The following is a 17,481-nucleotide window of genomic DNA, read 5'->3' as shown; positions in this document are numbered from 1 at the left end:
GTTATCCGCTAAACTTATTAAATTAACTAATTACAATTTTATTTTCAAAAACAGACCGAACAAGCAAGGTGGTGGTGTTGGGATTTTTCTCAGGGAGGGTATCAATTATTCAGTCTTGGATGAAGTTACGCTCTCCAATTGTGTAGTTGACTACTTGGGTATCGAAATCAAATTAAACAACGCAGTAATATATTTATATGCTTTCTATAGACCCCCGGATTCGGATATTGATTTGCTTATTCAAGTACTCAATCTCATTTTTGTGAAACTTAAATCTAAATCTAATACATATCTTGTTGGTGATTTTAACATAAATCTCCTGAAACCTTTTTTTAACCACTCAGTTGCATCTTTTCCTGATTTTTTAGCTTCTTTTAATTTTTATCCTCTTATATCCAAGCCTACTCGTGTTTCTCAGTCTTCTTCTTCTTTAATAGACAACATTTTTACTAACAACCTATCAGTCCATTCTTCTGGTATTTTATTACATGACTTTTCAGACCACTTTCCTATTTTTACCACATCTTCTTCTTTTGAAATGTATTATACTACTACTCCTCCAAAAGTTTCTAGAAATCTTTCCTACAGATCACTTGAGCAGATAAACTTTTGTTTATCTAATCAAGATTGGTCTTCAGTCACTACACTAACCGATATCAACGAATGTTGCACAAATTTCTACTTTCTTTTCTTCAGGATTCTAGACGCTGTCTCACCACAACTACCTTCCAAGTACAAACGCCATAAAGGTTGGATCAATAAAAATATCATCAAATTATCCAAAACTAAATATAAATTATATATAAAAAGCATCAAATTTCCTACCGATACTAACATCTCTGCTTACAAAAAGTTCCGTAACTTCTTCATTTCAATAAAAAGAAAGACTGAGCGCAAATTATATGTCATCAATTTTGCTATTTCTAAAAACGATCCCAAATACCAATGGAAACTGATAAAGCAAGCCCTGAACTCCAATTCATCTTTTCTTCCTATATCTAAACTCACCATTAACAATATCCCCATTGACGACAAACAGGACATATGTGAACACTTGAACGAACACTTTATTACTATCTGCAACAAACTTCTTTCTACTCTTCCTGCTGTTTCAACTAATCCGATTTCATTCATAAGCCGCTCTCTATCTGATTCTATTGATTTTTACCCCATCTCAACTTCTGAATTGATAACTTTAACTGCCAAGATGAAAAATAATAAATCGGTTGCTGTTGACGGATTAAATATGTTTTTAATAAAAAATACAATTCACAATTTAACAATTCCCCTAATCCATATTTTCAATTTATCTTTGTCCACTGGTGTATTCCCTGATACTTTTAAAACCTCTAAAGTTATTCCTATATTTAAAAACGGTAAACCTGATGACATCAATAACTATAGACCCATTTCTCTTCCCTCTCCACTATCCAAACTTCTTGAAAAATTAGTTTATACTAGGTTGTTCTCCTTTTTTGAGGCCAACAAAATTTTTTGCAATAATCAATACGGTTTTAGGCCAAACCACTCCACAGAGCTTGCTACTCTTGATTTCATACATCACATTTTATCCAGGTTGAATGACAAAAAGCTTTCAGTTGGGTTATTTTTAGACCTTTCCAAAGCATTTGATGTAATCAATCATAACATCTTACTAAACAAACTAAAACTTTATGGTGTCAGAAACGTAGCCAACGATTGGATTAAGAGTTATCTCTCTTCACGTAAACAATACGTCTCCGTTGAAAATCACCAATCTACTACGGCCTTCATCCTAAACGGCGTACCTCAAGGCTCAATCTTAGGCCCTCTACTTTTTCTAATCTATATTAACGATATCCAAAATGTATCTACCGATATAAAATGTTTGCTTTATGCTGACGATACCAACCTCCTATTTACTCCTGATAACATCTCAAACTGTTCTGATTCAATTAACCAAGTGCTCTCTAAATATTCTGATTGGTTCTCTGCTAATAAACTCATAATAAACTACTCTAAGTGTTCTTATATCATCTTTGGCCCAAAAATCTTATCAAATTTGTCTCCAAACCTAAACCTTAATATCAACAATATCTCAATAAATCGTGCATCTTCTTCTAAATTTTTAGGTATAACCATTTCTGAAAATCTTTCTTGGGAATCTCATCTGCAATCTATCTCCTCTAAAATTAACAAGCTCATAGGTCTTTTCTACAAAATCAAGCACAAATTAACCAAATCCGCCTTAAAAAAACTCTACTATGCTTTTATTTATCCTCATCTCACTTACTGCATAACCATTTGGGGTAACTCACCAAAAACCCATCTTTATTGTATGATATTGTCACAAAAAAGAGCTATACGCTTAATCTTCAATTTGAACCCTTTCTCTCCCACTAGCTCTTTTTTTAGTAAACATAATATTTTGTCGATTAATTGTTTATACATTTATTTTACAGCTATTTTTGTATTCAAATTCTTAAATAATTTACTTCCCTCCTTTTTTTCTAACTTTTTTACACTCAGTGAATCTGTTCAAACTCTCAAAACTAGACACACCACTATCTTTTACTCAGTAAAAACTCGCCTTAAACTCATCTCTACAAGTTTAAAAACAACTGGCCCTAAAATTTGGAAATTATTTTTGCCTCATGCCATTCATAACATAACAAACAAGCAACTCTTCAAAAAAAGGTTGCATCTCAGCTTTACTTACTTCACCCCGACACCACCATCTAACGATTTATATACATTAATATATAGCTGTTGTTTAAATATGAATAGAAGTGTGGGTGTGTTGTGCGTGCGTGTGTGTGGTGCGTGTGTGTGGTGCGTGTGTGTTTTTGTCTGTCCGTTATTATTATGATTATTTGACTGGTTCAGAAGTATTATCTGAATATATTTCATTAGAGTTAACATTTTTATAAAATTTCGATATAGTATTTGAATGCATTTGAACACCGAAATTTAGTTTTTTAATTTTCTAACCTTTGAACCTTTATGTTTATTAATGACTTAGTTAAGGGTGGCCTCTCCACAAGTTTATTTTAAACTTATTTGGTCCTCTATAATGAAAATAAAATAAAATAAAATAAAATAAAATGGATGGATAGATAGATGAATAGATAGATGAATAGATAGACAGATGAATAGATAGATAGATGAATAGATAGATGGATGGATATGTGGATAGGTAGATAGATAAATGGATAAATCTGATTTATATTTATATTGTACATAAACGCCGTCTTGAAAGAACGAAGCAATTTGTTGTACAATAAAATAAGTCTGAATTCTTACCAATCAGAATATAGAAATATGTAAGTTCAATTTATGAAAAAAAGTATTTAGAAGATTTTTGCAGCGAGTTTCAATTTGCACATTTGTTTAGTTACTTTTATTATTTTTACATGAGAAATAATGGTAACTTCCATTGTTTGATTGCTTTTTGTTGTCTTTTAATGCTATTTTGATATGGACATATATAACTTACGTTTAAGCCCACTATTTATCTATATTAATTTATATTTATTTATTTATTTACAATGATGACAACCTATCAATACTTCACAGTAATCAATCGATGACCATTATTCCAAGGTTGGTTGTACCAGTTAGCCGAGAAACTTGACGAGCCGATTGTAAACAAGACGAACCTTCCGCCGATCTCGGTATCATACGTCAGCGCCCTCTACTTCACCTGCACCAGCCTCACTAGCGTTGGCTTCGGCAACGTCTCGCCCAACACCACCGCGGAAAAAATATTCTCTGTCATCGCCATGCTTATCGGAGGTTTGACAAAATCCGTACAACATGATACATTTCGGCGTTTTGTTGTGTGCATGTCTGTTTGTACAGCGAAAACTAATAAAGCATCAGTCACACAAGTTAAATGACGACCATAAACAAAACATCGTGACTCGAACGATCGTCACTTTTACGTGCGTTATCAATAAATAATTATTGTCCGATACAAATTATGTCCGTCCGTCTGTCTGTGTGTGTGTGTGTGTCTGTCTGTGTGTGTGTGTGTGTGTGTATTTGTGTATGATTGTAGGACATCTCATGGCCAATATCCTATCTTTACGAGCACGATTAAGTTTATGTCCAATGTGTATTTCGTGTGTTTACATAAATTTTCAATTTAATGTACAATGTTCAGGCGTAGATTAGAGCACTTGTGGTGATTTACAAAAGTAGGCGGGGTCATTGTCACGTCTTTCACAAATAACGCCTTTGTTTCAATTGCTCCTTTGATATCTGTTAGTTTGATGAGAGCACACTATAAAAAAAAACACAAGAATGAAGATAAACACGTGACACAATGGAAGTAATATCCGTGATACAACTATACAACTTGCACACATCTTCAATAAAAATTCTAAAATCATTAGCTAGTTTGCAAGCAATGTTCCAATGGAATTTATTTATGCTTTTTTGTTACGGCCTCAATAATGATATGCTGATAGACATGTAGATAGACATGTATATAGACATGTAGATAAGGATGTAGATAGAGATGTAGATAGAGATTTATATAGACAAGTAGATAGAGATGTATATAGACATAAAGATTCACGGATTCCTTCATTTGTCTTCAGGTTTTTATTAGTTTTTGCATTGCCGTGTTTGAGTTCAAGGTGTTGTCGAATGTATTTCATTCGCTGTCAAGTCGAGAGGATCGTTATCTCCCATCACTGCTCCATTTAATTTATGACCTTGACCCACATTATCTCTATTCATTTTTACACATTTCATGTTTTTATTACATAAAAAACAATTAATCCAAAGAGATGTTATTTTTCACATTCACCCGAACTTCAGGAATATGCATAGTGTCGTTGCACTTGGTCGTGTTCTTTTTTTCAATTTTTCAATGCAAAATTGGACAAATTAGTAACTTTCACATAATCGCAAGCACAAATTTTTTCATGCATCTCGAGTGAACGCAAAAAATTGACACTCATCCCATCACAACCACAACAAGTCAGCATTGCTCCGTTAATACGATGGATCGCGTTGTTGATGTGTTTCCATGTGTGCAAACAGCCTTTGTCCAGGTGAACATCAGTTCGAACATGTTCCACAAATCTATGCTGCTGTTTTATTTTCTGTTTCCTTCAGTCACCCAGTGCTGAACAAAGTCTTTTTTTAATTTTTATCAGTCGGTGGTCACTGTCTGCTTGTGTTTGGTGTTTCAAAAAGGATTTTATTAGTATTCTCAAAACTGGCATTCGTTTGATGAGCTCCGTTCTTTAAAACTAAGCCTGTATGAGGAGAACCTCCATGCCCGCTCTACCACACATTTTTAAAACAATTTGAAGTTTTTTTTTCTAAATGACCAATTTTTTGGAAGCATTTGGTATCAACAATAGTTTTCTATTCTTTGCAACCAAACAATAGAACTCAGCCATGTTCGGATCAGCACAACTCCACGCTCATTCCACTCCAGACGTTCACGTTTACTTTGCCAACAGCATCACCGGCTCTGGCAAGTTTTGATAGGACGTCATAACCAACAGGGGCGGTGTTGGGAATGCAAATGCTAATGTAAAAAACCTCGTTGACATTTTATTTTATTTTGCACGGTCGGCAACGTAGGTGGCTGTTGTCAGTCAGTGGATTCACTGGCTGTGGCATCTGACGAAGTTCAGTAGCTTTGATTAAAAGTCATGTTTTCCACAGACTTGTTTGTAGTCCAAATCATCACATGCTCACATATACACACACACGCACAAGAACACATACTCACACGCACATACTCATGCACATGCACGCACACACTCATGCACATGCACCTGCAAGTAATTATAATCATCCTCTTTAACATTCAATCGTTCGTTTTTATATTTATTTATTTATCAGCAGGCCTTCGAAATTGCACAAATGGCCAATAGAATATTCACTTTTTCTATTTTTTGAGGCATGTTTGCTTGAAAATGTAGGCAGTATAAAAATTCAAGCTTGAATGTGGGTGGATAGAAAGAAGGAAGATTTATAAAAGTCATATAAGAATGAGGGTACACAACAGATGACAGAGACGTATAAATTCGTGCATATATGAATCAATAATAAAAATTCACGTTTAATATTTTGCGTTATGATATTTAAAGATTTTTCTTGTCCATTTCTGATGTTTGCAATGTAAAAGGTTTGCACTGCTTCTACAAGAGAAACTTCAAATTGAAGTGAACATTTTTGTAACCGCTCGTCCCCTTCTATCGATTGCATGAATACACAAAAGAATGATTGAAAGCAAATCTGCACGAAAACTTCTATATAACTCTATAATACGCTCTTAAACAAACTTGCATTTTTTCATATTTCTGTAGAATTTTTTGGAGTTGAATCATAGGTTTTGTCATAAGATGCACTTGTTCATATTTCGTAGAAACATTAGTTAACATTAACATGCAACTTCAATTGTGTCTTTGATTGATTGCTATTGATTGAATGTTACATGTGCGTGCTATTGTGATTTTGGTTCTAATTTCAAAATAATTCTAAAATTAATAATTAAAACATAACTTTAACAGTAGAGCAACTTTCATCTTGAATAGATGAACTTCCGTAGAATCAGTTTCATTTCGTCGGTAAATAACTGCCTAATTTTTAAAGCATTGCAAGCATGACTGGGGATTGGTGCGATCGAAAATTGAAGCAACGCACGCAAGCAGTTTCTCCGCAGCCTAAATCCAGAACGAATTAGAAACGCAAATCACACATACGCACAAATTAAACAGACCGCATTACACCCATACCCCTTCAAAAACAACACACACAAAAAAGATGATTTTATTCTAGGTACAAAATGATGGCACACGATGTAAAAATTAACGCTTGCCTATTTCTAACATTGACAATATTCTGTAGAATAACAATAAATGTTGAATAATTTATTTAATTTCTTTTCTAAGTAATTAATTTTTATTGCAAGAAGTCAATTTCAACAAAATTCACGGTATAAATAATATTCCATAACTTTGAAATATCCACCAAACCAGCGCTGATGCATGCGCTGGTGTTCGGAAATGTGACGGCCATCATCCAGCGAATGTACGCCCGCCGAGCCATCTACCAGTCTAAAACCAGGGACCTCAAAGATTTTTTCCGCGCCCACCACATTCCCGCCCCACTGAAACAACGCATGCAGGAGTACTTCCAGACCACCTGGTCACTGAACAGCGGCATCGACAGGCAGGAGGTTGTGTAGGAAATTATTTTCATTCAAATCGAAATTTGTTTTAAAAAATTATTAGAAATGAATTAAATAATAAATATTGTAAATTTTTATAAATTGAATAAAATTGAGCGTTCTGCTTGTCGGAACCCGGCAACAATGCAAATGATTCGTTCAACTCTATTGACATGTCTGCATCGGTTATCGAGTTTTGTTCATCTGCCAATAATCTGGAAATCACGTTCGATCAAAATGTGTCTATGGATCATCATGTCAAAAATTGACCAAGGAATGTTCGTTTTAACTACGAAGGCTCAGACAGATCGGAAATTTGCTTGATGAGAATACATTCAAATGTCTGGTTCATGGGTTCATTCATTCTAAGCTAGACTAATTTAATAGTGTTTTTTATAGAACTTCCAACAAAATCTTATGCCAACTACAGTCAATTCAAAATTGAAGTATAAATATATATCTAGTTACTGGTGGATTGAAGTTTGACCGTGTTAGTCAGAGTCTATTGAACCTGCACTGGCTGACTTTTAGGCAAAATATCAAAGTCAAAATCGCCACCATGGTATTCAAACGATTGCATAGTTTCAGTCCGAGTTACCTGTCTGACAAGTGTTTGCATGGGTTCAAACCTGTTCAACGTCCACAGTTGCGTTCAGATTGTCAGGATCTTCTATCGGTACAAAAACACAATTGGTTGTAGGAAACAGGAATTTTTTCGTCGCTGGTCCAACAGTTTGGAATGATTTACCAAGCCACCTTCGTCAGTCTGGATTAACTTTTCAACAATTTCGTAAAGAACTAAAAACTCATCTTCTTATGAATTAAAACACATGACTTGAGAAGCGTCTTTGAAAGGTTTTGAAGGGCGCTAGAATATAAATTCTCTAATAATAATCATAATATTATTAAAACATATATACATACATACGTACGTAAGTACGTACAAACATACATAAATCCAAACTACATACATACATACATACATACATACATACATACATACATACATACATACATACATACATACATACATACATACATACATACATACATACATACATACATACATACATACATACATACATACATACATACATACATACATACATACATACATACATACATACATACATACATACATACATACATACATACATACATACATACATACATACATACATACATACATACATACATACATACATACATACATACATACATACATACATACATACATACATACATACATACATACATACATACATACATACAAACAAACATTTATCATTGCTCAACCACGTTATGACTCGTAGGTAATGAAAGATTTTCCGGTCGAGATGCAGGGTGATATTGCCATGCACATGCACCGAGAGGTAGTTCCCAAATGATGATGATTATGATGGTGATGATAATGGTGATGGTGATGATGATTAGGATGGTGATAATGATGATGAGAAGGAGGAGGATGGTGATGAGGATGATGAGGAAGATGGTTATGATTAGGATGATGAGAGGGTAATGATGATGATTAAGATGATGATGATGATGATTAGGATGATTATGGTGATAAAACAACAATAAATAAAATTTTGTAAATTCTTAAAAATGCAAATATGACAATATTATCGTTTAGACAACAAGTGTAATTGGTGATGATTGTAAAATTAACAATATTTTTTCAAAAACTTTTTCTCCGTCACATAGTTTAACTTAATTCATGAAAACGAAACTTGCATTTGAAAATGTGAAAGTTTCCTATGGAATAACAAGAGAGAATATGATTAATCGCTTTCCCTACACACAAATCTCCAACGAGCAGGTCCTATCTCTGCCCATCTTTGAGAATGCCAGCCAGGGTTGTCTGAAAGCCATCGCACTGATGATTAAGCCGATGTTTTGTGCCCCTGGCGAATACATTATTCACAAGGGTGACGTCATGACGTGCATTTATTTTGTCATCAATGGATCGATGGAGATTTTAAAAGAATCCATGGTTGTTGCTATTCTGGGTTAGTTGAGTGCATTTTATAATTTGCTCTGCTTGCTAGCTGTGTGAGCGTTTGTTTGTTGTGTGTATGTGCGTGTGTAAGTGCGTGCGTGTTATTGTAAACAGGCTTGTGGGATGCTTTTGTTCAACAGTTATCGATTTGTTTTTTTTTTAATATTTTCAAATTCTTACATTTGCACGCCGCTGCAGATGTTCTCGAGGTTGTTGTGGCTGGTGCAGTTGCTGTAAGGACTGGCGAAGTCGTTGTTTATGTTGTTGTTGTTGATGTTGTTGATATTTTTGTTGATATTGCTGATGATGTTGTTGTTGTTGTTGTTGTGAAAGTTTTAATTTCTATTTGTTCTTATTGCCAATGTTGTTTCTATAAATTTTATAAGCATTTATTAAAATAATTCAGAGCAAAATAAATGATCAGGTGGTTGCTTCGATCGTTATAAACTTTTGTTGATGTAATTCATTTGATTAACTTTTTAATATGGCAACACGTGTTGAATGCATTGTTTCTAACATACCTGGAATCAGATTTTTAAATGTTATTTAATCTATTATCAAAGTTTTTAAATAGAAAAATGTAATTAACCGCAAAACGAAAAATTGACGAAATAATACTTAATGTGATTAATCTTCAATCATCATAAAAAAAAATGCGAAAGCAATCAGACTGATAAAAATAAACCCCGATAACCATGCTATTGAAACAGACAGCACGTAAACATGTTTGCAAGATCGGCGGGTCCCAATTCCTAATTTGAGAAAAAAAAAAACAGATCTTTCCCATGCATTGTCTAGAAGTATCAACAACACATACACATGCACGATTTATGGAAATACGCTTGAAATTACGTACACATGAGACGTTATGCATAAATATAATTGTAGTGGGCTCTTCATGAAATCGAATCCAGTCTCGGCATAGTATGACCAAGCGCTGCGTTTTTTATCACTATGCTATCATGCCACCAATTTTTAAAGTTATACTCAAATTAACAAACATAAATACGAGCAAACTAACAATAAATACAAACAAACAGACGACCATAAATACAAACAAACATGAATACAAACAAACATAAATACAAACAAATACAAACAAACACAAATACAAACAAACAAACGTGCAGACCATGTACGAAGATAAATGTTCAAAGTAGGTAAATGTTTTTCTTTTTTTAGCAAACAATCCCCAGCGAAGCCTTCCAAAATAAAGCATCTCCAATGTCACATACGTCTTACTGTCTGTTTGCTCATTTTTTTTAAAAATAAATTCAACATTCTTTAACTGAAACATTTCGCAACACATTGGCTAGACATCATGGCGGATTGTTGACAATCTGATTAGCAACAAACTGGTTTTAAATGAATATGCGTTCGCGAAGTTACCTTACAAATTTAAAAATTTTGATCTACGATAATTGCGACGAGATGATTTTTTATTTATTAAAAGATGACTTATAACTTTTGAATATGACACTCTATCATTTGAACTTTAACTTCAACCAATAAATTTGTTGCATTAACAAACTACTCAATCCAACCAACCAATTATCGCGTTACGTTCCTAATAGCCTAACCGCTCACTCAACCAATTGTTTCAGGAAAAGGTGATTTATTTGGAACCGACGTTGGATACACAGACCCGATCGTGAAGTCGAACTGCGAGGTGAAGTCGCTAACGTATTGCGACCTGCTCTGCATTCCCCTTGACGGCTTGCACTCAATTCTAGCAATGTACCCAGAAATGGCCGAAAAGTTCGAGACTGACCTAGTTCACGACCTGACCTACATTCTTCGGGAAGGTTACGTTGATGCCGAAGAAAATGATGAAAATTACACCATCTTGCCATCAATAACGTTGAAAGACGGTAAAATAGATGATGATGAAGATGATGGCGATGAGGCTTTTGATAGAAGTTGTCTTAATGATCATGTTGATGCACTGACCAACGATAACAGAATAACGGAGGATGACAAAAGTTTGGACGATATAAATGATGATGTCAGTGATTATAGCGATGATAACAATGATAATGATAGTGGTGGCACCAGTAACAAAAGTTTCAAGGATGAGAGTAAACAAAAGCCAAACAAAAACCTCGCATCGTCTGAAAAAGTAAACCATTGTTTTGATTTGTTGGCAAAGCGACTGAACGGTGATGATGCAAGTGATTGTCCCAACTGCGACAACAGGTCTGATAACACCATCACCACTACCAACAACAACAGCAACAACAACAACATCAATAACAATTTTGTTCAACACAATGACATCAATTCTGACAACACCAACAACAACATTAGCAACGCCAACAACAACAACATTAGTAACACAGACAACATTTGCAACATAAACAACAGCACGGATGACAGTAACGACAACATCTACAACAACCAACAATGTCTGAGCAAACGAATCATTCCTAATAGTTGCAGTGACAACAACATCGCCATAAAAGATTCCGCTAAAAAGTTCAACAGAACCGATAACTTTCCAACCCTCGTTAACAACAACAGCAACAAAAACGTCTGTACTGCCAACAATATTATCACCAACAATAGCAAAAGCACAAGCAACACAAACAATAACATCACTTATAACAGACAGAAAAAAAGCAGCATCGATCATTCAGTGGATAAAAACGAGAAAAAAACGGTAACGTTTGGCAAGGAGAACATCCTGAATCTTAAAATATCAGACGTCAGGTGAGCGTTTGTGTGTCCGTTGTCGCTGCTGCTGGTTGTGTAAGCGGTGGTGGTGATGGTGCTTGTTGTGAAGAGACGGATGTAGTGCTCGCTCACTCATGTTCTTCACGATATTTCTGTGATGTTTTTGATGCTGGTTCTTTTGTTTACAGAGATGTTAATGTGTGTTTGATTGATTGCAGTGACTTCCAAGTGTACATGCTCTCATACATGACTCGTTTGATTTTTAAGTTTTGTCAAAAATTTATGTTGAAGAACATGAAAGATTTTAAAAATAACTTTTCTATTTGGAAAAATTATTTGATATTTTTTTAGGAACGTAAAAACTTCGCAAGTCAAAACGCCACCCCACTATCAGGCGGGAAGATTCAAAAAATTCACAAACAGGGATCATGAGTTTCACTCTTCGCTGCTCAGTATGTTTAAATTGTCTGATGTTCTTGATAGTTTTCAGTGCGTAAATAATTGTTTCGTAAATTATATTGTTATAATACTCGCTGTCGTAACCGATTTACGATGCGACGGGTTCAAATCTTCGATTGAATAAAATACTCCAAACAGTTATTAGTTATTAAACTTTATTTACAGAAGAAATCAACTAATCGTTTATTTCCAGCAAATTCAAACTAACGCAACAATTAACTTTTAAATTGTTCAAAATCTATCGCTATGACAACGTCAACAAACAAATCAAATATCGCTTTAAATAATTCACCGAATCGCTATTCACAAAATCACGAATTTCACTAATCACGGATTTCATTAATTACGGATTTCACTAATCACGGATTTCACTAATCACGGATTTCACTAATCACGGATTTCACTAATCACGGATTTCACTAATCACTAATCTTCTTGCGACGTGCGCTTATATACTCTTCGCAAGCGTCGTTTCTAGATTCTTCTAGATGGTCCGATTCTAGCATACTCTAGAATGCTCCAGTCACTAGAACATTTTAGAATACGCTAGAATCTAGTGCGTTCGGTAGCACGGTTATAACAATATAAAACGTTTTAACAGTTTACTAAATTTTGAAATATCAACTTTTTAAGCAAAGATCTGTTTGATTCAGTATTTTATTTAAAGTTTTTAATTTTTTGAAGCCAGTCCAACTGAAATAAAAGCCAGAAGATCGAGCACCTCGTCCTCCACCAAGGCATCATCATCGTCCCTGCCAATCACCCAACACGATTCCACATTCGACGACAAGCAGCTGGTCAACGAGTTGCAAAAAAACTTTCTTCAAACGAAAAAATCTTTGCGACAGATGGACGAGCGAGTGAGTCACTTGAACGAGAATCTCGTTGAAATATCTAGAGACGTGAAGACAATTTTGAAAGTTTTGATGGATGGTCTGCTGAGTAGTCTCAATCAACCAAATTCTCCCTCCGACAATGATGATGTTCGCTCATATGTTTCAGACCTTCACGGCAACAACGACTTGAACAAACAAAACCGACAGCAACAACAATTACCACAACAATTACCAAAACAACAACAATCGCAACAACAACCACAACAACAATTACAACCACAACAACAATTGCAACAACAACCACAACAACAATTACAACAACAACATACGCAACAACATTCCCAGCAACAGCACCAACCAGATGCAATTCAGCATCAACAAACTCAAAAACTCACTCACCGAGCAGATTCTTTAAACAACGACATAATTAGCAATAACGCATCAGACGATATCTCAACATTCGACTACAATTCCAAAAAGAAAACACTGTTGTTCACTGCCTGCAACCAACGCACCAGCAACAACATCAATCATAACATGAACAGTAACACAAACACTGACTATGATTTTCTCAACAAAACTAATAAAACTTGCGCTGAAGGTATTGCACAAAAACAGGCAACTTTAAAACATTCCAACACGCACGAGACTAGTGTACTACTTCCAGATTTCAAACCTGAACCAAGCAACAACAACAAACAAAACTATAGTGCTTCTGCTTTTAAAAATAATAACAACCAGACCAGCAAACAACAGTGTTCCAACGTTTCCAGAGACTACAGAAGTCATTCCATTGACGCTGCTAACTTCCAACATCACCAACCACTCTCGGCCACTATGCATCAAGCAGGCGTTCTCAACAGCAGCATCAACAGTTTAAGGAGATGTGGAAACAACCAAGACAACCATTGTACTTATAATAAAAGCGATAACCATTTCAGTAACAAGTCAATAAACTCTCGTCATCTTAATCGATCTCAAGATATATTTCATTGTCCGACAGCGCAATATAATTCAAACATTGAGACTACGGCAACAACGTTTAGACCAACAACAACATTAACAGCTACAGCGTCATCAACATCAAGCCCAGTCCCAACAGCAAATTGCACCAACACTTTAGAAACGTTAAACCCTCAAAAGTTGATGATGGGCCAAACAAGTTATCAGCGACCATCTATTTCTACAAAATCCTCCTTTGCGTCATCACCATCATCTTATGCACACTCAAGCGGATTAAATTACACATGCAACAATGAAAACATAAACGTACAACAAACTCAAAAACAGCAACTGCAATTCAAATCTTGCTATCTCCCAGCGATGAAACAAACAACTACCTCACATCAACAACATGAAATCGAAGCATTCATTCCGCAACCACAACGTCGAAAACAGCCTCAAATACAACAAATACTGCAACAACAACAACCTCAACTACAACAAATACTGCAACATCAACAACCACAACAACTAATGCTGCAACATCAACCATCTCAACCACAAATATTGCAAAATCAACAACCATACCGTAAGCAGCAACAACTACAACAAACTCAACAACAACGTCAACAATTGCAACAACCGCAACAACACTATCAGCAGCAGCAACAGCAGCAACACACTTGTAAATTCATCGTAGCAAATGATTTGAAGTTGTACTCAGAAGACGAGGAAGCCAACAAAATTGCACTTTCGCCGTTGACCACCGACTTGTGATGAACAGCTCCTTAGTCTCACCACACGCAAGACATTTGTCTCACTACATCACATAATCAAACTGATTCATCCTCACAAGCTATAGAACGATGTAAATGTTTTTTTTTTCATTGAATCGTACAAAGATGTTAATTTCATTCATTCTTTAAGTCAATTCCCATCAATAGCTACCTACATTTTGTGAGTATGAATTAAGTGATCAACTAACCGGCTAACAAATTACTTTATAAAAATTTGATTAATTAATTATATTTTCTTGTGTGCAACTTCAACAACGCATCTTTTGACCTATAACAACCCAATTGAAATATTTTGTGTGCATGTGTTGTAACTCTTCAACTGAATGAAAAAATGTATATGCATGTGCAACTTTGATGAATGAAAAAAAAATTAAAAAAAATTTGAAGTACACGGATTTAAGTGAGAAATACACTTATTAGTAATTCTTGCAATGGGGAATAATTGATGAGTCATTGGGTTTTCCAACATTTTAATGAGCGTAATGACGTCGTTAAATCGAAATGTCATACATGCATGCATGGTGCAACTAACTTTGCATTGTTGTTTGAATATGCTACTAAATAAATGATTTATAACAGATTCATCGAATTTAAGATATAATTAAAATTGCCAGGCACACGTTCTCTGATAATCTGAATTAAAATATTCACGTTCATTTTTCAATCAGTAGTTCGAGAGAAATATTTTAATTATTGCTCCATGCTTGGTTGTAACCATCTTTCGACTGTATACATTTCTCTACTATTTCCGGTGTTTTCAAACAAAACTTGGTTTCAACATTCTTACGCTGCAGGGATCAGTTTTTATTCCAGAGGAAAGTTCAACAATTTTTGTAACATACCTCTCTACCCTACTTATGTGTCATAAAACAGTAGTGGTTAATCTACCTGGTTGTATCTACCTGGATTTACCCCTATTTTGTAGTTTATTTTCATACTGCTAAACACAATGGACACAACATGAATTAATCTTTTAAATTTTATGTTCCAACGAACTTTAAATTTTTTAATCATTCATCATCAAAGCCTTCCAATACACCAATGATAAAATCTCACTTGCACCGACGTTAAAAATGAAGAGCTGTTTGAAATAAAGAGCGCTCTTTGACAGGCACTAAACATTCTTAAAAATTCTAATTTATGATCATATTTTCCATTGTTATTTTTACAGTTTATTTTAAACAATTATTATCAATATAAGTTTAGGATAGTTTGAAATAACATTAAAAATGATTCAAAAGTATTCGATGTCAATTTTACCGTTACATTAAAATGAACGTACGTAACATTTTTTACAAACTGATTTGAAATTTTTATTTTTACATATGCCGGTTGATTTGCCTGAGTAATTGTTTAAAAAAGGTTAATCAAATAAATTTCGCTACATCAAACAACGTCAACGAAAAATGACCAGCAGAAGAGCATGAACTCATTTTCATCCAATCAACCCGGCCCTACAAAACACAACTCCCAACAAGATACAACAGCAACAACCAAACAACATCAACATAGCATCCATACTCCAAAAATTAGCATTGATGCAATGAAATTAAAGACATCAATTCAACAAAAAGCATCTTAGTAAGAAGCAACAACGTCAGTAAACAACATTTCACGTCTTAACACCTCCGTTTTTTCTCCAAACGTACAACACCTTAAAACATGTCAACCACCCATTTAGGCTTGTTATTGATTTAATGGCACAACACTACCAACACACACAACAACGGGTTTCCATCATTCCATCACAGCAATAAAATAACACTAAATAAGTTTTTCTCTATACAGCATCGTCGTTGTTTTTTCAACACCAGCCGATATCAACCTTGTTTACCACGTGACACTCAAACAACAGCATTAATGCAACATTGTTAATTATCGGACAACACATAAACACACAAACACAAACAAAAAAGACATCAAAAAAGCCAAAACATCAACAGAACATCAACAAAAGAGACATCAACACATTATCAAACAACACCATCAACAACCAAAAGACATTCAAATAAAACAACGAACAAGCAACAACATCAAACACAACTCAATGCAATAAATTTCACTTCTACGCATTTACTTCTTACGTTTGTGCATTAATTTCAATTATAATTTTCTGTTTAAATGGAGGAGATTTTTTTTGTGATTTCGCCACCACAATCACGTAATGTCGTTGTTTTTATTAAATAAAAATAAACATTATTGCTTCGGTTTTACATACTTTTAAAAAAAGCAATAGAAAAATTCAATCAGAATATTACTATTCAAATTTAAATCTGTTAAAACTATTTATAACAAAATCCAAACCACGATGATAAAGTATAAGAAATGTGTTTTCGAAATTACATGTCCCCTGTCAGTAACACGGTCTTCAATATCTGAAAATAATTGTGCAGAATAATCATTCAAACGTAAATTTTTTTCCACTCTTCCAATCATTCCACTTAAATTCCAGTTACAAAACTGACTGTTGGAAAACTGTCAGATTGAGCAAGAAGTCTCCCGTCCATTTTTAAACTCTCCTAATCAGTCGTTTGTTAACTTTAGTTTTCTGTGTTGATATTGTTCCAAAACTTCAATGCAACTCTCTTTCATTAAAAA

The 17,481-nt window shown here is 34.5% G+C and overlaps 1 protein-coding gene across 1 annotated transcript in view; it reads left to right on the top strand.

Annotated features, from left to right (window-relative positions):
* The window catches only part of HELRODRAFT_128997 (hypothetical protein), a gene marked incomplete at both ends in the record, with an annotated part of 57,920 nt that extends 46,934 nt beyond the window's left edge, over positions 1-10,986 (top strand). Inside the window, 5 exons of the mRNA XM_009015318.1 lie at positions 3,583-3,774; positions 6,987-7,186; positions 8,491-8,550; positions 8,997-9,186; positions 10,781-10,986. Of these exons, the coding sequence (XP_009013566.1) occupies positions 3,583-3,774; positions 6,987-7,186; positions 8,491-8,550; positions 8,997-9,186; positions 10,781-10,986 (848 nt within the window). The remainder of the gene's footprint in view (positions 1-3,582; positions 3,775-6,986; positions 7,187-8,490; positions 8,551-8,996; positions 9,187-10,780) is intronic.
* Between the last annotated feature and the right edge of the window lie 6,495 nt (positions 10,987-17,481).

This window comes from Helobdella robusta, assembly GCF_000326865.2.
Source record: "Helobdella robusta unplaced genomic scaffold HELROscaffold_15, whole genome shotgun sequence".
NCBI lineage: Eukaryota > Metazoa > Annelida > Clitellata > Rhynchobdellida > Glossiphoniidae > Helobdella > Helobdella robusta.
Note: the sequence above shows the minus strand (reverse complement) of the source record. Positions and strands in the feature narration are given on the sequence as shown.